This window comes from Calypte anna, chromosome 8 (assembly GCF_003957555.1).
Source record: "Calypte anna isolate BGI_N300 chromosome 8, bCalAnn1_v1.p, whole genome shotgun sequence".
In the NCBI taxonomy this organism is placed as follows: Eukaryota; Metazoa; Chordata; class Aves; order Apodiformes; family Trochilidae; genus Calypte; species Calypte anna.
In genome coordinates this window covers 25,363,823-25,386,389 of record NC_044254.1, presented here as the reverse complement: position 1 = coordinate 25,386,389, position 22,567 = coordinate 25,363,823, and the positions used below count along the sequence as shown (strand labels likewise).

At 39.5% G+C, this 22,567-nt stretch overlaps 1 protein-coding gene across 1 annotated transcript; it reads right to left on the bottom strand.

Annotated features, from left to right (window-relative positions):
- Window positions 1–5,483: 5,483 nt before the first annotated feature.
- SCP2 (sterol carrier protein 2) lies at window positions 5,484–22,534 on the bottom strand. The gene is made up of 16 exons (XM_030455331.1): window positions 22,382–22,534; window positions 21,498–21,552; window positions 20,920–20,991; window positions 20,194–20,325; window positions 19,223–19,287; window positions 18,100–18,226; window positions 17,334–17,397; window positions 17,030–17,116; window positions 16,262–16,412; window positions 15,196–15,343; window positions 14,189–14,296; window positions 12,321–12,474; window positions 9,659–9,752; window positions 8,957–9,086; window positions 7,511–7,590; window positions 5,484–6,400 (listed from the first exon to the last, which is right to left on the bottom strand). Exons 1-16 carry the CDS (start codon window positions 22,421–22,423, stop codon window positions 6,305–6,307), a joined length of 1,605 nt encoding a protein of 534 aa, XP_030311191.1. The 5' UTR covers window positions 22,424–22,534; the 3' UTR covers window positions 5,484–6,304.
- Between the last annotated feature and the right edge of the window lie 33 nt (window positions 22,535–22,567).

The window sequence follows — 22,567 nt, the reverse complement described above, 5'->3', positions numbered from 1 at the left end:
CCATATGGGAAAATGTGAGTAGGAAAGAGGAAGCAGCTATAGTCTGAATATAAAGACTTGAGGAAGAAACAATCTCCCATTGCTTTTTGTCAAGACAGTTTGCAAGATCCATAGGAGCTGCCAAAAGCAAGCATGCTGGAACTGACAGCAGAGCAGCAGAGACAGCGTCTGCTTTAGCATTTCATTGCAGGATACCAGAGCTGCACTGCCTGCTATTAGGTCTTTAATGTTAGCCACATCCAAAACAAAATCTGAATTCCAAGTGGGAATGTCTTCCCATTCCCCGGGGGTCTGGTTCAAATCAGCCAGGAACAGACAGATGAGCAGTTTTTGCTGAATTTTATCTCCCTCCCCTTTAACCCCCTGGTTTTCAACCCATCAGCTAATCTTTAGGGACCAGGGATAGATAGGCTGAAATTACAAAATGTTTTAGAGGCAAAGTCTCCAAATTGGATGTAACACCTCATCTACCCAATCTCTTTATCTTATAAGCCCCATATCCCATATTACAGCACTAAACATCAAAACACACACACACAGACATTCCAGTCCTGGTCACGTTTAGCATAGGAGCTTCACATTCCTTATTTCTCCCCTTCCTTATTTCTCCTCTTTTAGTAAAAGTAACAAAAAAAAAACAAAACACCCAAAAAACCCCCCAACATGCTGTTTATAACATAGTATGCTCTAAATGCAGCAATACTTCCAAGAAAGCAATGCAGTCTTCTGTTACTGACAGCAGAATTAGTATTTTAAATATAAAGCCACCTGTTTTGTGAATGCCCCACAGAGCTCGGTACAGTACCTCCCAAAATCTGCAAAGGATCTGTCCTCACCAAGAACACAACCTTCTTGCTGAATTCCAAAAAAGGGACACTGACTCTTTCCTCTCAACTCCAGCTGAACTAAAGTCTAAAGCAATTAAGTTATTTCCTCCCTCTCTTCTTCCAGGCTCATATCAACTGGAACTGATCCCTCTCTGTGCCACGTGTAAGTTTCAAAAGTTAAGAGTGGAAAGCGTGTTTTTACTACAATAAAAATAAAACCAAAACAAAGCTGGCTGCTTTTCCTTAATGATTCAGAGATCCAGCTTGCTGCCCTTTCTATATTACAGTACCTTGATTCCAAACAACAAAATTTAGGGTGTTTTCAGGGACCATGTGAGCATGCTTATGTTGGAGTACCACCCCATCTTACCCCAGTCTGCAGACAGAGAGGAGTAGGGTGATTACCTGGCTTGCTGTTGAGGCCAGAACAGCCCACAAGGGTGAGGAAGAGAGCAGGATTCACCCCTCCCCAAAAAGGCTTTTTTTTCTGTTTTTATTTTGTAAGTATAATATGTAGCTGTTATGTATCACCTGCAGGTAATATACTATAAAAAAGGGTGCTATGCCACTTTTAATGGGGAAACAGAGGCACCCAAGTGTCATAACCAGCCCAGGATTATCCAGAACAGAATCAGTACAAGAAACCAGATACCCATGTGCAAAGGTAACTCTTACACCTTCACATTATGCTACAAATTGCCTATACAGGCTGTTTTTCCAAGCTTTTACTTCCTCCACCTCTAACACTGACCTATGCCAAACATGGAATTCTTACCCCAGGCCCAGTGCTGCATTTCCATCAGAACCCCAAGGAAAACAAGAGCTGGAATCAAACGTATCTAAAGGTTGTGTGATCCACCACTAAGCCAAAGGCTGCTCCTGACCATGGGATGTGGACTCAGGCAACAACTGTTTCCACCACCACAGCTTTCTGGTGCCTTCAGAGGAAAGAACTTCCACTGCAAGACTCACAACAGAGAATTAATTGCAGGAAACCTCTCTAGTCTTTGTGCTCCTTCATGTTCCCTGCAGATGGATGACATTGGTGGTTGCAGCCTAAACGAAGAAACATCTGCAGGTAGAAAAACTGAAGGTGAAGTCTCAGTTTAAGGCACATGTGACAGCACACCCTAGAGCTTTTGCCATGGGCCTGGCACACAGTGCACTGTGCAAGACCCAACCTTCTGCACCAGCTCCAGCAGAACAAAGTCCCAGGGGCTGTCAAGGACAGACTATGCTAACTTGGGAGTTTTATTTTTCAAAGATACTCCTGCAGACCTCAGTCCAAGGACACGTCCAGGGCCAAGCTGCAGTATGCAGCACACTGTATTATTCCATTACTACAACTGAGAAAGCCAGACAATTTATTTAAGTTACACCAAGGCTGCACAGAGGATCAGCACAGAGGTAGATCAAGTCCATGAGACCTGCTCAGCTCTGACATTGTTACTATTGTCACTGTCCTAAAGAGATCACAGACTCAGATGTGATCTGAGAAACTCAAAGACACCTCAGTCAAGGAACAATGTGGCAGGGAACAAAAGGTATAAGGAGATCTATTGAAGCATGAGCTCCAAGAGCAGTGGACATCAGCTCACCTGTGATCAGCATGGGCTGAGGTATGAGACATTCAGATACAGCTTCTGGATGTAACTTAAAAGGTAGTAAAATGCTCTTTATTCTCAACTTTATCTAATTTAAATAAGATTGTACAGAAATACTGGCATTCCTGAAGTGCCCACTGCTATGTGCTGACACAGTAACTTTATTTAAAATGAGAGAAAAGAAAAAAATTACAATTCTTTCAAGTAACTTGCAGTGATTTGCTTCAAAATGAAGAATCAAAACACCAGAGTAAAAGGCTTTTTTGTCCCCAAAGCAGGAAAGGAAGTATTTTGCAAACCTAAGTATGCACAACAGAGCCTGGCTATCAGCCTACTGGCATATGTGTGTTGATCTGAGTGAACTTTAAAATGTCTGTTCTCCCACAGGACATGTACTCTCTTAAAAAATAATATAATATCCATGACTGCTTTTAATCTACCTGAAATATGGGGTACAGACAGAGCATATTCTGTGCTTGCTCTATACTATTGATGCTCCTTTTGGCCTGCTACAGCATTATTAGACTATTTCTGCTCCTCTATCACAGTGTATAACCATCATTTCCCAGAGAACTCACCCAGGGCCATATAAAGCCATTGGCTTTTAAGTAGCAATGATTTCTTCTCACACAAACAGGGTAGAGAACAGCTCACACTGTCACTCCAACAAATTATGCTGCTGTTTATTTAAGTAATAAAGGAATTTGTTCCAAACAGTTGGGATTTTTTCCAGCATTTGTTCTCCACATGTGTTCTGCTTCCTCAAGTGTTGATTTTTCATAGTTTAAGAGACTTTTTCCTGCCTTTTATCCACCAGGCTAATTGCATTCTTTTTCTTTTCTGCTTAACAAGAGCTGACATCCAGCTCAGTGCTCTGTAAAACAGGAAGAGATGTAGTTCCTGTTCCAAGGAGGCAACAGTTTAAGCTGACCTCAGATGAATTGGTCATATGGGAAATTGACAAATCCAGCCTTGTGATTATTTGGAGGTTTTTTTTCTACTGTGAGGAGGAAAATGCAGTCTAGTGCCTTCGTCCCACCCTCCTGCATCCTGAAATGATCTCTCACCCAAAATAGCCCCTTACCCCAGCTGTCAAATCACACTCAGCTGTTCACAGCTTTCTCACCTGAGCAAACTCATCTCTGCTGCTTACCAAAGGGATCCCAGATTACCTCTTCCTAGGACCTGTTTTACTCTAAATAAAGCCCCAGTGAGCCACCTGCCAGGTTCTCCATTCCCCTTCCAACACCTGCAATTGTGACCACCTGCACTAGGCTGTGTCACACCCCCCATTTGTCAAGAGTTTGTCAAGAGGCAAGGTCAGCCCCACACAACACAGAGCTGCACTAACTGCCTCCCCCCTATATGCCTTCATTTATCCACAGAGATCTCTTGCAAATAATCCAAATTCAGCATTTTGTCTCCAGTTTGTATTTCTTATTCTGATCAACACAGGAATGATTATTTCCTGAAGTAGTATGGCTCTTTCCTCATGGAAAGCAGCCATGTTCTGACCATCAGCTTTTCTTCTAAAGCCACCTCTAATCATAAGAAGGTAGTGATCACACTTGAAAACACATCCAGCATAATGTGTGTCACACACTGCACTGCACCTCTTCCTCACCAGGCAAACCAGCAGGACAAAACTCAAGTTTAAAAAGAAAATCTGTACTCCAAAACCAAAACATTCACTCAAATTCCTGCAAGCCAGATCTGCTGAGTCAGGCATTGCTCTGCACACTGGCTTTAACTCTGACAATTCTATCTGCTTCTCTTACAGCAATGCAAAGTCTTTCTTTTTTAATTACAAATATTCATCTCTGAAAAATTACTTTATTTTACTAAAGAAAGTAAAGGTAAGATATACCTGCCAGCCTGACATCATGTCTGAATATGATCAACATATTCACCTCAGCTGGCAAAAAACCAACAATAACTACAAAGACTCCATATAGGAACAATCCCACTCCGGAGCATTTTAATGCCTAAAGGTGTAACTTCCCTCAAGGAATCAAGTTAACCTTACAGAGCTGTAGTAACACACAAACCTGGCAGGAAAGGCTGATGCAGTTTCAGATTATTTTAGCTGAAGAAGAGGTGCTTAGTGCTGCTTGGTCAAGAGAGCAGAAATTAAAGATGCGAGGTCCCAGTTTTAAGAGATCAAAGAAAACATCTCAAAACTCACAGTGGAAACTCTCAACTACAGAAAGAAAAATAAAAGCAGAAACTGCTCTTTTCTCTTGAAAGCCTTTTAACATAGGACAATCAGAATGCAGCAACAACATGGCAACATGGGTGGCCAAAAGGTTGTAAGGTCTCCCCATGAGACACAGTTAAAGAGAATGTCCTCTTCTTTAAGCTGTGAAGCCTGAAGGTGATAGGGCAAGATAATAAATACCATGAGTGTTTCAAAGCTGTTCATTTCACCAAAACACCACAACAAACCCCAGCAACAAAAAACAAGAGGTGGAAGGCACAGAAATTCTTGACCCATGCTAAAAAGCTGTTGAGGATTCAGAACAGGACCAAACAAACTCATGCAACACTATTCACCAAGACCTTCAGATACTGACATACAATTTTTCATTAAGTTTTTTCAACTGGAAAAATAAAATCACTGGCAGCTAGGGAAATATTCTAAGTAGAGAGATGTTTAAGCCATCTTACTATTCCTTCCAAGGTATCAACAGTCAGAAAATAGAGCGGGCTAGGTAGAAATTTGGTCAGAATCAGTACAGCTATCAGTACAGTCGAGCAGATAGCTCAGCAATCTGCTAGCTCTTCACACCAGATTAGCAGAATGATTGGCTTGAATTAGCAAATTTTTTATTATTTTAGTTAAACCAGGGAAGTGAAAGTTTATGCATATAGTTCCTTAGTCATGGACCACATGTGTGAGGTGCCTATAACTGAACAAGATGTAGTTTATGGACAGACAATGCCTGAGAAATTAAAAAAATGAAGGACTGCAGGAACCCTTCACAACAATCTATAAAATAGAGTCTTAACATGAAACCCATGTTTACAAACCCAAAGCAACAACACACAGAACAACAGGAAAAGTATATTTAATTTTCTATTAAACTCCCAACCAGAGTACATTTTCCAAAAACAGAAGTTAAAGCTTTTATATTACTGATAAGAATTTCATAATGATCAACACCAGATTTTCTCAGGAGAAAAAAAGGTAAAATATTGGTTAGACTCCCTCTTTGCTCTCCTGGAGAACCTAATCTTTTTTTCAAGGTGAAGTATTACCAAATACTATGAATCCCAAAGCAACATCCTAATTCCTACTCACTTCTGAATATTTTGTTTATTTTTTTAATTCCAAAGTAGTAGTAGCAGTAACAAAAGTATTTTATAGCAAATTCCTAAAACCTATTCTAAACAAATGTTAAGAGATCCCCTTTATAAGACCATTTTAATTTAACCAGCAACAAATCTGTTAGAAGTCTGAAAGCATTTATATATGGCCTGCTGTTACAGCTTTTAAAAAAATGCAACTTATTCAATTGATATGTCAATCTATTTATAATCTTTGTCACTCTCTTCCCAATTAACCTGAACAAAAGTAAGCAGCCTCATTCAACTCTAAAGTTTTATAAAAATTTTTATATTGATTGAAACAAAAATTGTCACAAATAACCCATCATATACCATTTGTAAGAGTTAGTGCCTCAAGCTTAGCCTAAAAATCTTTGCCACAGACAAACTGATGTAATATACTAAAAGAATTAAGGTCTCTAACCACAGAATTTAGGTGAGAGAGGTCCAATCTAACCCATCATGTACCATATTATTGATAATGCCTAATTTCATTCTACTTTCTCTGCTAGGAATATCACATACTGACTGTTTACTCTAAAGAGCTCAAAGTTTAGCTTTGCCTGGCTGAAGCTGTAGACTCTGAAGTTTCATTGCCATGCCCATGTTCCCAGCAATCTTCAATTTGCCTTGAAAGAATGCCTAAAAAGAAAGATACATTTTATGAAATGGAATACAACCTAATACCCCAAATGCACCCCTTCCAAAAGTGATGTTTCTGCACGTCCAGTCCTGCAGTTTTATGATTCCAACAGTCCTCACACTCATCAACAAATGTGTTTTCTGACAGTACATGGTACAAGAGTAATCTGAGTAAGCTGTATGGCTCATTTTACTTGTGATAATTAATGAGAATAAAATAGGTATTGCATGTTTCTCACATTATCATAACTATGGACCTTTATATAAAACCAGGCAGAATACACAATGTTTTTGTGATGGCAATTTATAGAATAAAAGCTCACTATTCCATTTGAAGACAATAAAGCAATAGTGTACAGCAGATGCCACAACTGATTTCTTACTCAAACTGCCTCCAGTCATCACTGCTTTTCTTACTAATTCAGTTTTACCAATTAGTTTGTGAAGCAGACATGCTGAAGATTGGGGTTATTCCTCTAGACCCTGCAGAAAAGATGAATGTCATGCACTAAATTACCTACATTGTAAACATAAAATTCTAATTGCTTCTGCATTTCTTACATTTGCACTAGAACATTTCATTAACATGTTTTACCTTCAAACTTTCCCTAGACACACTCCTTTAGTTTGCAAAAATTCTTATTTACCATGAGATCACTAGAAACTTAGAAGACACAGGATTTTCAAATTTAGAAGTACAGAAGAGCAACTTTAAATTAACTTAACCATCTGGTTTACTTGTATACCACAGCTGCTTTGATGCACTGAGGAATTAAAAACCCAAATAATCACAGGCAGTGGGTGCTCACCTCAGTTTCCATTTTCAGCATCACAACACAAACTATGAGTATGTGTATTTAATCTATCAGCTAAGAAAAATATCCTCCTGGACTACCTACAGGATATGCCTGAGATAATATGTAACTGTTCAGAAGAGCAGATTCTGTCTTTCTTCAGTAATCTTAACTTAGGCCTATTCGTTCAGATAAAGTCAAGACGTCATTTTTCACATCAACCCTGGCAGTTTTGGGAAGAGGGGATTTATTTAAATTATTTCAACCTAAACACACTCAAAACAAAAGTCAATCTTCTCATCTTTGCTGTACTTACTGTCTGAGGATTCATTTTGCCAGTCATGAGAGCTAACAGATCAGTGTCAGCCATTGTAATTGTACAATCTGCCTTCTTGTCTGTAAGACAGAATTAACCATGAACATTTAAAATGAAAGATGAAATAGTAACAGAAGCTGCAGCTCCATGAAGAACCTGCTGATCCTACAGGTTAGCAAAATGGTACCTGAAATACATACAAATAAGGGCTACTAGAAAAATACCAGGCAATTATCCAACAGCCAACAGGCAGCTGTGCCACCTTGCAGCACAGACCATCCCAACACTGTAGAAAGATGGACCTTTCTGAAAGGTGCTGAGCGAATCCAAAACAACTAATAATTCACTTGTAATTGACAGATTGTTACTTGCAAACACTGACCATCATAAGCTTTATCAAGCTTAAATTCACTACTGTTAACTCAGAATAAATGTGCTTTCCCTGTGACACTCGGAAAGCACTCACTGAAATTTCAGGCATTTCCTGCCCTCTCCTTCAATGGGAACAACATGTGCATTCTAGAAGCCCTCATTTAAATTAATTTAAATCCAGACATTTTTAGGGTCCTCTCGCCAGAAACAAGCTAAAAAATTGTTTTAAGCTCTGATAGAAATATTAATGTATATACTAAAGAGCTAAAATCTGCACTCAAATTATTAAGCTCAAATCTCTGATGAAACATTGTAAGCACAAGACTAAACAGTGCTTTTATTTCTGTAAAAACTTAGATCAATGATTTCCCAATCAAATCCTGTCATGTTTTTAATTAAAAGCTTTATGACACAGGTTCATGGGTGTATGAGGTTCTGAGGACAGGCTGTTGTCTTTGGCTTTTCTTTACATTACTAAGTGCATGACTTCAGCTATGAGACAAAACACTTTAATGGCAAGGGTACCTTTGTTTCTAATACATCTATGGTGTTCCCCACCACCACCCAGTCTGTGTCTCATTTAACTCTGCCTTTCTTAAAATGGCACTTAAAGGTTATGTTAGCTGATACAGTATTGAAATCAGTTAAGTTCTATTGCTTAACTAGCTGCAGAGAAGTAACTTGACCAGACAGACCAGCTTACCCACCCACCAGTGTCTCCATCAAAGCAACTGAAGAAACAGCTACAGATTACATTTCTGTCCCAAATTTAAAAAAACCTTGAGGTTTGATTTTTTTTTTAAATCATGGTATCTATAATAGTCATACAACAGATGTGTCTGGAGCCTCTAAGGAAACATGCAAATATCTAGACAGAATTCAGAGCTAATGATGCTTAATTCTTGGTTCAAAACATTATGGACTGAAGTGTCAATAACAAGAAAAGTCAATAGTTAAGATAGCTCTGCACCATTTTTACTCTAAAGATCATTCTACCTTAAACAGAGTAAGAATTTATAATGCTTTTCATTAGTTTTATGTGTGTTCTGCAAAGATACATAAAATAGGACTGACCTGAATTAACTGCCACAGAGCCTTTACCATTTTTCACATCTACTACCCAAGTTGCTTCTTTTCCACCAGGACCATCTTTTATTTTGAAGGCAAAGACTCCACCAATTTTCTTGACGTATTGTTCTCCTTCCTGTAACAACCATATAGCATGCAAATTATTAATTTACTTCAACGTAATTTTAAGATAGTTTGAATTAAGCACAAAATACTTTAAAATCTTTACCCTTTCTACTAACATCTGTTTCTCTCTACTGGGTTTCATTTAAACAACCCTTAAAAAAAAGCTTCTACAAACACAAATTATGTGTATTTAATCTATCAGCTAAGAAAAATGACCACTGTCCTAACAGTCTTGATGTCAGTCTGACAAAATGTGCTCTCTTCTTCTAATCACACTTACGAAGCAAGCAACAAACACCAAACAAAAACTTTATAAATTGTCATGTTAGTTAACAAGCTCTGCACATAGAACCTAAACTTGCCTTTACTCCAAAACCCTTATGCAGGTAGGAACTGTCTGAAAAAATACAATTTAAAATCATGGCAGAGCACAGAGATTTCTGACACAGCGAAATTCAAAGCTGTAACACTTGTTTTGATGAGCATCACTGAGGAAGTGACTGTGAAGCTACTTCCTCAGATTTCACAGGTGTTCCATCATAAATTAAAATCCTCTTGTAGGTAGAAGGAGGAGTCAAATACCTCTTGGAGCTTCTTTTCAATCTCCTTGAAGACCAACTGTGACTTAAATCCATCGACAGCTGCGCTGAGAGGCACAGCTGCAACACGGCCAGCACTGAAATGAAAAATCCAGTATTTACCCACCTTTAATCACATTTCCAGCACCTTCAAAGTATGAGGAATAGGCCCAGCACTAGCACTGAAACACTTCAGCAGTGTAGAGCAACCATCTATCAATTCAAAGTGCAGTTTACTCTGTTACAGGCTTGACAGCCTGAATCACAATAATTTCAAGTATGCAAATGTTTCCACATGTATGGACAGGACACTGATTTTATAATGACATTAAATCATTGATCTCGTTAAGATAAATCAACCCACACTACTGCCACACTTTGTGCAGCACATGCAGCACCTCAGAGAAATACCTTTGTTTTTTGGGAAAACAGATCCCACTTTCCCTCCCATTTCATGTGGGTCTCTTTACTGCCACAAGAGGAACTTCATTTCTGATTCACCTTGCATAGCCTGATAGCAGTGTGAAACCTCACTTCATTTCTGCAGACACCCAGAGCCAAGGCAAGTACAGTGATTTCCAAAGAAATGGCAATTCCAGCAGCAGGAAAAACAAGTTTACAATTATTACCACCTCTTGGCAGCAGAATTCCAAACAGTGGTCAGGTTTGATGCTGCTGAAGTGACAGAATCACTTAAGAAATGCTGCTGATGCTTCCTTGTGTGGTACTAACACTTCTCTACAGATACATGGTAGGGCAGCAATAGTAGGGACTGTCTGACCTGAAGAAGGCACATTAACTTTGCTAATAAATCCAAGGCTGTACTAACAGGATGTAGAATTTTAAGGTGCCAAAAAGGCAGAACTGTTTTCAATAATAAATTGCGTCCTGCTCTCATTTACCTTGATGTACATTCTTGGCAGCTGTTCCTAAAGCCACAAATTACAGGCCAGATCTGAATCCAATTATTAAGTCCATGTGCATTGGCAGAAAAAAAAAATGGTGCAGGCATCTTCACAAACATGTAATGCCACCACCTTTGCCTTAATTACACAATATAAAACATCATTCAATTACACAAGTGGTGTCTGAACAGATTAGCTCTGTTTTGTTCCAAACTGTGACACACATTGGTGCAACTCCTGGTGTCAGGTAGCTTCCACACACAAAGCTAAGGGACTTGGTGCTTCCCTAAAAGGTAATAATATAATAATAATATTATCTATACATACAAAACTTTTGTAGGGTCCCAACTTTCCCTGACAGGAAGGCACTATTTCTAGCAGTACCTCAGGGTTAGTGGTACACAAACAGCAACAGGTTTCCAGTTCCGTGAAATTAAAATATTTTTAAAGACCAGACTCAAAACAATGGAAAATAAAATATATTCCTTAGAACAGCCTTTTCACCTCTGAGCAAAAACTGTGTACCAACATTCACTGCCAAGTGTTGTGAAAAAGTCTGTGGGGAATCCAGGAGAGGAGACTATTTTTCCTGTATCACACCTGTTTTCTCATATGGTGCAGTACATGATAAATTTTACTGTTCCCAAGTTTTCAAAGCAAATATAAAGTATTGGCTTTGAGCCTTATAATCAAAACCACAATACCCACAAAGAGCAGATCAGTCTTTCACAGCAAAACTGAAAATGAAAATATAAAGGGATGTGTGTATTTAAAGTCTCTGCTGAAATTTTGGCTTTAATTCCTGTCCATCCTAGCATAAAACCATGGCAGCTTGCAATATAGCTTCATGGCAGTGTTCTCCTCTCACTCTGAAGTATGCTACAATTTCAAGTGCAAATTCTTCAGCCAGGACTGGAAGAGTAGCATGCCTGAATTTTAAGAAGTACTTAGATACTACATTATAACCCATTCAGCTGAAAGCAATCCTTCCTGAAACCAAAGTAGTAACAAAGCAGTGAGCTCTGTGCCCATGGTCGTCTTGCTTTTTTTGGCAAGTCCTGAATTTCAATAAATTCATTCTAATGGGGCCTCTTCTGTTATTGGAAGGTTTATTTTTGGTGGTGGTGGCTCTTTCCCCCTCCAAAAACTCCACGTTCCCTTACAGGAAATCACGTGAGCCATTTTTATGGGCTAGTTTGCTCTTTTCAATAACTTACAACTCACACAGGGCATCCTGTTCATCAGGAACACGACACCGTGTAAGTTACAACCCCTGCAAACACCTGAAATGCCTTAGGTACACCCACAGTTCTCACTGCTGAGCAAGCCCACGGTGCCACTTCTTCCGTGGCAAACGTTAATTCTTAATGATAAATTCGGTAACACAGGAAACACTATTTCTTAAAGAAAAAAAGGGATAAATTGTATAACACAGATACAGGAGCAGAGCCACCACACAGTGAGCCCAGCTCACACCACTACTGAACCCCCTCCTAAACTTTCCACCGAGACCTGGACACACGTTTCCACTCAGCAACGCTTTTTCTGCAGACCCAGCCGCCTGATTTTTAAGGTCTTTCATCCCAAACTTCACTTTTCGCTTTACTTTTGTGTTCTCCCTCCTCAGGGCCTCTCCCCTCACTCAAGGCCGCGGGGGCAGCCCCTCACAGCTGCCTCACACCGCAGCTTCTCTCCCAGGGCACACACCGGGTTTTTTTTTTTTTTCTTTTAAGAATCGCTCCCCCTTTGGCCAGGTCTCACCTGCCGGTTCCGGGGAAGCCCATGGCGTAGATGGTGACCACCACGGCCCCGCCGAGGCCCAGGTTGTGCTGCAAAGCCACCTTTGCCCCGGGGACCTGCCGCCTCCCCGCCAGCCCGCGCAGCTGCCAGCAGAGCTCCGCGCACTGCGCCAGGCCTGGGGAATCGAGCACAGAGGGTTAGGGCAGCAGGCACCGGCATACGGCTTCACCCCAAAATAAACTACACCCCTTCCCCAACACCCCAACTCTGCAACCCCTTCAACAACCCCCCCAAAATCTCCTTTAACACCCCCTCCTTGAGCGCCCCCCCCCCCCCCCTCAACATCCCCCCGCCGGTGGTTCCGGAGCCGAGATCACCAGAAATCTGTATTTTCTCAATACTAAGAGGTCTTTTCATTCATCATCCCATCTGTTTCATAGAATAATCTGGGTTGGAAGGGACCTCCCGAGGGCTCAACCCACCCTCAACTAGAGTAGGGTTGAATATCTCCAGGGATGAGGCCTCAACCACCTCCCTGGGCAACCTCTTCCATTTTTCCATGGCACTCGTGGTAAAGAGCTTTTTTCCTAACATCCAATTTAAATCTGCTCTTCTCTACTTTAAAACCATTGCCCCTCATCCTGTCCACAGGGTTTATGGTACACAAATAGCAACAGGTCTCCAGTTCCATGAAATTACAGTATTTTTAAAGACCAAGCTCAAAACAATGGAAAATAAAATACATTCCCTACAACAGCCTTTTCACCTCTGAGCAAAACCTGTGTACCAACATCCACTGCCAAGTGTTGTGAGAGAGTTTCTGGGGAATCCAGGAATGTTATTTTTCCTGTATCACACCTATTTTCTCATATGGTCCAGTACATGATAAATTTTTCCATTTACAAGTTTTCAGAGCAAATATAAAGCACTGGCACTGAGCCTTAAAACCTCAAATTCTTCCCTCCATCACCCCCCCAAACATCCACCTCTTCCTCTAGACAACTGTGTCGGCCCTTTTGGCCAGGGAGAGGATCAATCTGCATTTTATTTTCCAAATTTTACCCACTGTCAAGTGAAATATCACCAAGACAATGAGTAAGAAGTTTTAAAATTCACAGGATCCATTTATAACCCCTCAGCCTCTAGGAGAGACTGTGTGTTGTGGTGCAGCCTGCCCTGGAATGGTTTGGAAATTGAAGATGACTGATGTGACAAACTGCAGATTATTGGGCTGTTGTTTTGTTTTACAAGGTTTCTTCTTCTGACAATCTCACATTTCCAAACGAGGAAGGTGAATAATATTCACAAATCCAAGTAAGTTTTATCCAAGAGCCAACCCATTTGGAAGCAAGCATAGTAGTTTAAGGATAACAAAAAAAAACAAAACAAGAAAAAAAGGAAAACCTGTTGCTGGGAGACAGTAAACAGCTGAGCTTCTGTTGTAAACACCAGATAAATATTTTGACATGAAATAGCTTTTATTACAGCTATCAAGGGTACAAGGCAATTCAGATCACTAAAAATCTCAAAAATCTTAATTTTCAAGGATGACAACATATGAAAATGGTTATTGAAACCACATTCATCAGAATGTTGTACTACTAAACAATTATTTAGAAAAAACCTGTTTTGCAGGTTGCTTTAGCAACAGAAAAGGTAGCACCTTTAAAATAAAATAAGTAGTAATGATCAAATTCACACTCCAGCTCTTTCAGTTTAAGGTCAACCTGCCCTTATACTTGCAATAGCTAGAAATAAGAATCCACCCCAGAGCTGCCTTCCCTCTTAGAAAGGGTTTTTACAGATAAATCCAGGTGGGAAGCACCTGCCTGGACAGGAGCTGTATCTTGTATCTCCCCAGCACAACTGAGTGAAATGGTTTTGCCTACCTGTAGCACCAAGTGGATGTCCCTTTGAAATCAACCCACCACTGGGATTAATGACCCATTTTCCTCCATAGGTATTGTCACCTCTGTCAATCAGGTCAGCTGCTTTTCCTATAAAACAGTATTTATAAAAGGGGTTGTTGGTTTTTAGTACCATTGGGATTCTTCTTTATTTCCAGTTAAAGGAACAAAGCTAAAGAGCTTAATGTACCTATGCAGATACCATAAAAACACAACAAAGGAAACAGGAGAAATGCAAGAATTCAAAGGCAAACATTTGCAAACCTACAAACACCCAGGAAGTCTTCCTAAGATCTATAAACTTCCCTGTTTCAGCAAGAAAGCTTAGACTTGATACACCATCTAGTGACAGAATATGATAGTTTCTCAAAGTTACTTAAAAACAAATTCAAGAAAGATTACATCAGATTACTATTTATACAAACCAAGAAAATTCAAATATATCAAATACCAAAGCAGTTCATGCATTAGTTATCTGAAAGCAAACAAAACCCCCTTCTGCAGAAAATTCTAATGGTTTGACTTACATACATAGCACTAAACTCCTTTAGCCTGTTGTAAATCCACTCATTTTGATGAAATTAATCTGATCTGGATTGATTGTGCACTGCTATATAGCTGGCTTTAGAGGCACGTACACAACTTGCTGACATCTCTGTATTTCAAAGGCAAAGATGTCTGAGGATTTTTAAAAAGGCACCTGCACATGCTAGCCAGTTTATTTCATGTAACTGCCAACACTTTAACATGCACTGAATATTCTTCAGAAATAACAGTAACATGCCCACTTGTTAAACTAATTCTAGAGTTTGCAGGTTTTCTTTAGTTAATTACAGTGGGAACTTGCTTTTCCTTCTTCTGAGATCAGCTAATTAGACTTCTGAATATAAAAGATCTGTCCAGTAGACAAAGTTCTAATAGCATTAACAGATAAAAAGGTATTTCTAATGCTATTCCAATAAAACAGTGACCTGCATTGATGCTATTACCTTCTGGACAGAGTCCCAGAGCTTCATAGGTAATAAACTCATTAACTGAGAAACAGTCATGGAGTTCAATCACATCAACATCTGCAGGTTTCAGGCCTGCCTTTTCAAAACATTTTTCTGCAGCTTTTTTAGTCATATCATAGCCAACCTGCAAAAAGAAGAAACTGCAAGTTAAAATACCATTACAGAAACATAGCTACTGTTTTCATCTCTACACTTGAGCTTCTGAACTTGCTGCTTTGTATCCTGTAACTGAAAGTAACATGTAGGTGGTCTAATTTATTTTAATGCATCACATATAATGCATTTGTCTTTAATATCTATGTCTTTAATATCTTTGTCTTCAATATCTATGCAGTATGAATGACACAGGAAGAAGTAATACATACTAAATCTCACAGTTGGCACGTGGAAAATTTTCTGGGGCATATCCTCTATTTTCTCAGCCTTTCTCACAAGCCAAATTGCTCCTTTGCATGACTCAGACCAACAGCCTTGAAACAAAACTCCTCACACTGTCCTGCTACTTTTCTCTAACATTCATCCGACTAGATTTATATCTGTAATCCAAAAAGCACACAGACGCAATAGAAACTATTGGGTATTCTACTGGTTTGACAAAGCATCCAATTATTGCCAATAGTTGTAGCCAATTTGCAGTGAGACCCAAATTTTGCAGTTCAGGTCTTTCCCTTCAACTCTACTTAATCAAGCAAGTAATGATGAGTGTACTTGACATGGTATTTCAGCTTTAGTTTTACAGTATTACAGACATAATTAAAATTGCTTTAAGTTTCATTACTCGTAAACAGAGAAATTAAAGAAATGGGTTCACATGAGACAAATCATATTTCATAGAGAATGGGTTGGGTTGGAAGGGACCTTAGAGATCACCTAGTTCCAACCTCCCTGCATGGACAGGGACACCATCCAAGAGACCAGATTGCTCAAATTTCTTCCTGTTCAAATTGTTGAATGTCTTCAGTATCATTAGGACTTGCAGGTACTAAAACAAACCAAAAACAAACCCTGGGGCATACCAAGGAGTACAGAACTGTAAACTTACCATCTTCATACAACTGTTCTCTTCAAATGTGCTTGGGTAGTCAGTAGCCATCACCTGAGCTAGAATTTCCACAGCTTTGGGCTGTAACTTATGTCTTTTCACAAACTCCTCACTAGCCAAAATTGCAGCTGCAGCACCATTTGAAGTTGGACTGATTGAAAGAAAAATAATGATGTCATCATCCTAAATTATTAATGTCAATCTTCCATAAGACTACCTTTTGAACAAAAAAACCCAAGCAGACAAAAACAAAACCAAAATTTCTTTGGCTGATGCCACTGGAACAGTATGTTCTATCCATGCTTGCTGGACACTTTCAGTTTTTAATGCTGTCCATTTCAGAAATATTTATAGCAAACATCTGAACAGCATGACATCAAAATGGAAAAGTATCATTAAGGTTTATCAGTTTAGAAAGATCAAAGTGTTTTGTTGGCTACAAACCTTGAACACAGAAGCAGCCTTTCAGGAGTGTACAGGAAAGGCTGAAGAATTTACACTTAGCAACAGTGAGTGTGGTTTGGTAAAAGATAAAGACAAAAGAGCCTCAAAAAACAAAGTATTTCAGCTTACTGTATTGTACTGTCAACAAGCATCTAGTTTTTGGTCAAGAGAGAGAATTCTCATTTGGTTTTTTTATAAGAAGATTTAAGTAAAATAATCTGTAACATTTAATTTACAAGGAAGCAGACTTTTATTTAAATAGATGTCCTACCACATTTGTCTCAACATCAAGATTTATTTCACAATGCTAAGTCCTCTTCTTACCAACACTGTAAGACAGTCAAGTAATCAAAAACTTTGCGAGAATGCAGCACTTCATCTAACGTGTACTCCTGCTGGAACTGGGAGTACCTACAAAGAACACAAATATGACCTGAGATGACTAAGAAATACCTTAGTTTTACTACAGCACTTAGAAGTAGACATACTAATTATCACACAGCAGCTCTGTAGCAGTTTCCACAAAGCACTGGATATAGATTTTATGCTGGGTGTAATGATAAGAACTAACAGGCAGGTTTTCAATAATTTTGTAACATGCAATATGGAGGCAGAGAACATTACTCACGGGTTGTTAGTTGAATGCTTATGGTTCTTCCATCCAATTTTTGCAAAGTACTCTGGATTTGTCCCTGGAAGGGGAAGAAAAGCTGTGTTGAAGTACTGGTTTACCCAAACAGTACTAGGATAGCATTTTAAAGACTGTCATGTGAATTTGACCTTTACAAGCATTTTTTCAAGAGAGTCGTTGTTATCAAGACCTTCTTTAGAACTCATCCTAGGTCTAAAAATTAGATAAAGACTACTGAAATTGATTGAGTTTTTGCTAACAGAACATCACACATGCATATTTAACATTAACATAAAGAAAATAAGTATATTTTATTCGAGGTATTACTGTATTGCTGCAACTTGAGGACTCATTTTCTTCCCAGGGCAAAGAAGGTGCAGTGAAATATTTGGAGTCTAAAACTCTTTTGTCAAACAATCCAGTCCCAAGCCTATCTACCCATCCTAAGATACAGGGGAAAAATGTACAAGTTTTATAATCAAGACCTTGCAAAAGCACAAACCTCAACATTAGTGGGATTACCAGGCACACTGTATTACAGCCTTAATTTCCTCTCCTGATGGTTTTGCTTGCCCACACATGACCAACTTTTCTGTAGGTAACTCTTTATCCAAATGTATTTCTGTGTCTTTTAGCTGCAGAAGTTGTAGTTGTAGTTTTTAGGTAGAAGAAAGGACAAAGATACTCTCGTTTTTAAAAAACAAAACCTTAATATAAATCACTTCATTAAAAGAAGACAATGACAAAATTTATTTTAACATACCATATTTCTCCATATGTTCTTTGCCAGCACTTGCAAACAGCTGAGGTGCTACTGGAGCACTTGCTAAACCATATTTATTTATCATAATTTCCAAATGTTTGTCCATTGGGTTAGTTCTGTCTGAAAACTAAAAAGAAAGTTTTTAAAGCAAGCTGCCATTTCCTTTTCTTTACACAACACCACAGAAGTGATGCATTTCAAGCAAAATAGAGGTTTTTCTGATATTTTAGCAATGCTACTGCACAGTGTGTGCACTTCAGTGACATGTTTTGAAGCATTCCTAATTTCCCAACTATAAGAAAGTGTAAAATGACATAAAATGTTTAACATTACTGCACTGATTCATGGGAAAGACCACCCCGATCTGATTCCTACCACAGTCACTATTTTCAGCAGAGGACTTTAGGTATTTTTCACCTCAACTTAAAGTCCTTTAGTTAATATAGTTCCAAGTTACAAAATTAATACTGCATTAGTGTTTTCCATGGAGCTTAGATGAAATATCATAAAGCATGCTAATGGTAACTCTTACTTATTTCAATCAGCTTTAAATTTAACAATTCTGACCCAAATCTCTGCATATATGATGAAATTTGGCAGTGCCATAGTTAGTGGGCTCTAATAATGCTTGCTGTAAGGCAATTTAAAAAGTCCCACACACATCTCCAGTAAAAAAGGAAACTAAAAAAAGACAAGAAAGAAAGGCTTACAGGGCCTTTAGTTTTTGGGAAAGTGTGTTAAGTGGTCAACTGAGTAACCATCAAACCAAAAGCCAGAAGACCCAGACTCCTTTGATTTGCTGTGTCATTTTGAGAAAGACATTTCAATTTCTGAATGCTTCCCTATTCTCTCTGGTATTTTCATTATTCCCTATTAACTCTGCCTGTAAAAGCATGACATGCCACAAAATTAATTCTAAAATACTCCATGCCAAATCTGTGTCATAGTTGCAACCAGAATCATAAAACTCATTAAAGGCTTCTATGTATCAATATAAATGGTTTCTTTTGTAATAATCTACAGCAACATCTTAAGGCAACTGCTGTTTATGAGACTATGCCTCAGGGAAGGAGGAGGTGTATTTTATCTACAATGACATGTATGAAGTGTTTCAGACACTTACACCTGAAGTAAGGGATCCTTTTGCCATCCTCTCAAAGCCAAGAGCCAGAACACAATCTGCCAAACCTTAAAATAAGATTTGTGGCTATTTAAAACACAATGTAATTATAAATGAGATTACATACCAAAAACTATTCAATTTCAAGAAATACAGATAAAGACCAAAGGGCTGCCCTTCCTCCCTTTTTGATTTGTGAACAAGACAAATTAGGGCGGTATTGATACAAACATACTGATATTGAGGAATTAGAGATCACTACAGGGTTTGTACTTATTTTTAAACTGTTTGATAGACACTCCCTTAGGTGATCAAGCACTTATATCCCTGCTACAAATACTAAAATAATCAGAGAGAATGTTACTATAGCTTTCCCTACAGAAAGTATAAAGAAAGTGCAAGAATCCAAGTCTAAAAAGGAACTCCAGAAACAGAAGGAAACTTGTCTGTCAGTTCAGAGCATAGTCTGTCAGATGGTATTGGTCTCTTCCCCCCCTTTGAAAAATGCGTTAGTCAAACACTTGTTAACTGCAAGTTAAAAAAAAAAAAAAGCTAATTTTTTTAGCAGATTCTTCTCTCCTTTTCATATTTCAGTGTCTCACAGTACAATGATGCAACTTGTTCTGCACTAACCCAAACAATTCTTTCAGAAAATCCTGAGCTGGCTTACTACTCACTAGGTTCCTGACACAGGAGGGGACAATTATACCCATTTACCCCAGCTTACTGCACCACAGTCTCTTCAGGTGCACACAATGCTCTAGTTCACAGTGACAGCATTATTTTAAGTGCTTGGTCCAGTATTTGTATATACAACTAACCAACATTTTCAGCTGATTGAGGCAGAAAACAAAATTTTGTGTAAAAGGATAAAACACAACTCTGAGTAACACATTCACTAGTTCTGCTCTTCATTCAGGTTATGATTATAGGAACAGAGAATATGTAAAACCCAGCCCTGAAGCATAACTCACCTCCTTCTACCAGTTGTCTGGCCATGAACAAAGCAGTTGATCCAGTAGCACAGTTGTTGTTAACATTAATGATAGGAATGCCAGTTAACCCCAGACCATGATAGATAGCCCGTTGTCCACAGGTTGAGTCACCTTTACACAGACACACATGGAAATTAGGTACTTACTCAAACTTCACAACCAAAAAGAAAACCTACTGTGTATGAGCAATACTACCACTTAAACTGTAAACTTGAACTTTTGATGTCATACACTTGAGTATCTCTCAAGTATCCACACTACAAGAACCTCAGAATCAAGATAAAAATCATCAGATTTGTCCTGCTTCTGTGGTAACAGGCTGTGAACCAACAGAAGGTAACTGGACTGGACAGAAAGATCCTAGAGGTGTGGTCTGGATAAATACATCACCCAATCTTGCTGAAACTGGTATAAAACATCTGCTACTGGTATAAAACATTTGCAAGACACAATGTTATGGGAGTCTTTCCATACCTGTGAGCAGAACTATAAACTCCATAAAGAAACAGACACAGAACTGTGATCACTGACAACAATAATTTTAGAAAGGTTTGACAGTCCTACAAGCTTAACACAATTAAATATTGTAATCTGAAATTGATGGGATCCCTCATGTTTTATCCACACAGATGTGGATAAAATTTATCCACATAGATTTCTGTGAATGTCACAGATTTCAGAACCAAACCAAATTCTACTGCTTACCATAAACATAGCCCACACATGCCTGCTTCACTGCTGAATAAGGAATCCCAGCATCAGCTAAAGCATTTTGGCCTAAAAAAAAAAAGTTTAAAAATGCAAATAAAAATTAAAATCTCTCACAGCCATAAGATACCAACTGGTAGTTCTGGGGTTCATGCATTCACGAATGAGAAACAGAGAGAGCTGCAAAAATTACATGGTGGGGCAGCATCTTAATTCTAACAAGGATAATTTTGCATTATTTTGAGTTTTGAACAAGCTCCTTTATCAGAAAATTTCATGCAAAATGAATGATTTTTTTTGTCCCCATAAAAGTATGTTTGAATAATATATTAAATTATCTATATGTCAAATTCAATTTTAAGCTATCCTTTTGACTTCAGGACTGGAAGGCAGTGAGCTAGACAGTTATGGATTTTGTGAAAGTCATCTTTTTTCTCAGTTTTAGATTTGCTTTTCATATGTATCTGTAATGAACATTAATTATTCCTCCATATGTATCATAAAAAGATTAATTGTAAGACTTAAGCTTTAAGTGTGAGCAATCAAACTAAATGCTTGCTTTGTTATTAAATTACCTGCCTCCTTAGCCATGTCAGGATAATCCAGGCTTTTCTCATTAGGCTTTGCAAACTGACAAGAAAAAAAAAAGGAAAAAAATAAAATTAAACACAACAGAAACAGAAGAACAAATCATAGTGCGACTTAATGCATCTTTTACCAAGGTGACACATGTAAAGCTTCATATTTAACTTAGAAACAGGGTTTTGAACAGTTTCAAATAATGCAAACGATCAACCTAAAAGTGCATGCACAAAACCTGCACGATTCCCAAGTTTTACTGTGATGGCTACAAACAGAAAACAGTGCAATTTCTTGGAAGCTGAGGATCATTTTTGCTGAGTCTTAAAGAAGACCCATGACTTGTCTGGAGATGGATAACAACCCCACCCCTGATGGATGGGACACCAGGATCCTCGGGATCCCCGTCGCCCCCGGGACACCGCCAGCTCTCCCCCGGGCCCACCTCCTGCCCGGCCCTTCAGAACCAGGGGACGAGTCCCGGTCCAGATGTGGCAGTGACACAGGGACACGCTCTGGGCCTTCCCAGTCTGCTCACAGAGCTTCCCAGAGCCTGACTTGGCCGCCGGATCCCTCCTCCCCGACCCGCGGGCCAAAGCTGAACTTTACACAGAGCCGCTACAGCCCAGACCCATCCGGCGGGGCCCGGCAGGCCCCACACGGCCTCTCCTCTATCCGAGGGACCTTCTCCCAGCACGGGGAGGGAGATCACGGCTCCCACAGCTCCGCCATCCCCCCCGCTCCCCTCAGCCGCTCCCAGAGGGGACGCAGGAAGCAGAGACGCCTCAGGGACACCGCTCAGACGAGTCCCGCTCGGGCCGAACCCCCCCTGTTCACACACACCGCGCCGGAGCGGAGTGGGGGTGTTGGGGCCCCGTACCTTGGTCATCCCAACGCCCACCACGAACACCCGGCGCTGCATGATGGCGGCGGTCAGGGGGTGCGCACCCCCTCCTTCGCCCGAGACCCCCTCAGGCGGGCAGCGGAGCGGAGGGGCGGGTCGAAGGCGGGAGGAAGGGAAGGGCACCGCCTCCCCGACTCTTAAAGCCGCAGCGCCACGAAACTC

What these genes read in the sequence shown, in the direction of transcription:
- SCP2 (XM_030455331.1), bottom strand. Translation starts at nt 22,423, where the DNA reads ATGCAGCGCCGGGTGTTCGTGGTGGGCGTTGGGATGACCAAG. An exon ending in ATGTGTGGGCTATGTTTATG is followed by an intron (nt 20,326 to 20,919) that starts GTAAGCAGTAGA and finishes GTCTGTGTAAAG; the next exon opens with GTGACTCAACCTGTGGACAA. An exon ending in GCAAAATGAATCCTCAGACA is followed by an intron (nt 6,401 to 7,510) that starts GTAAGTACAGCA and finishes CTTTCTTTTTAG; the next exon opens with GCATTCTTTCAAGGCAAATT.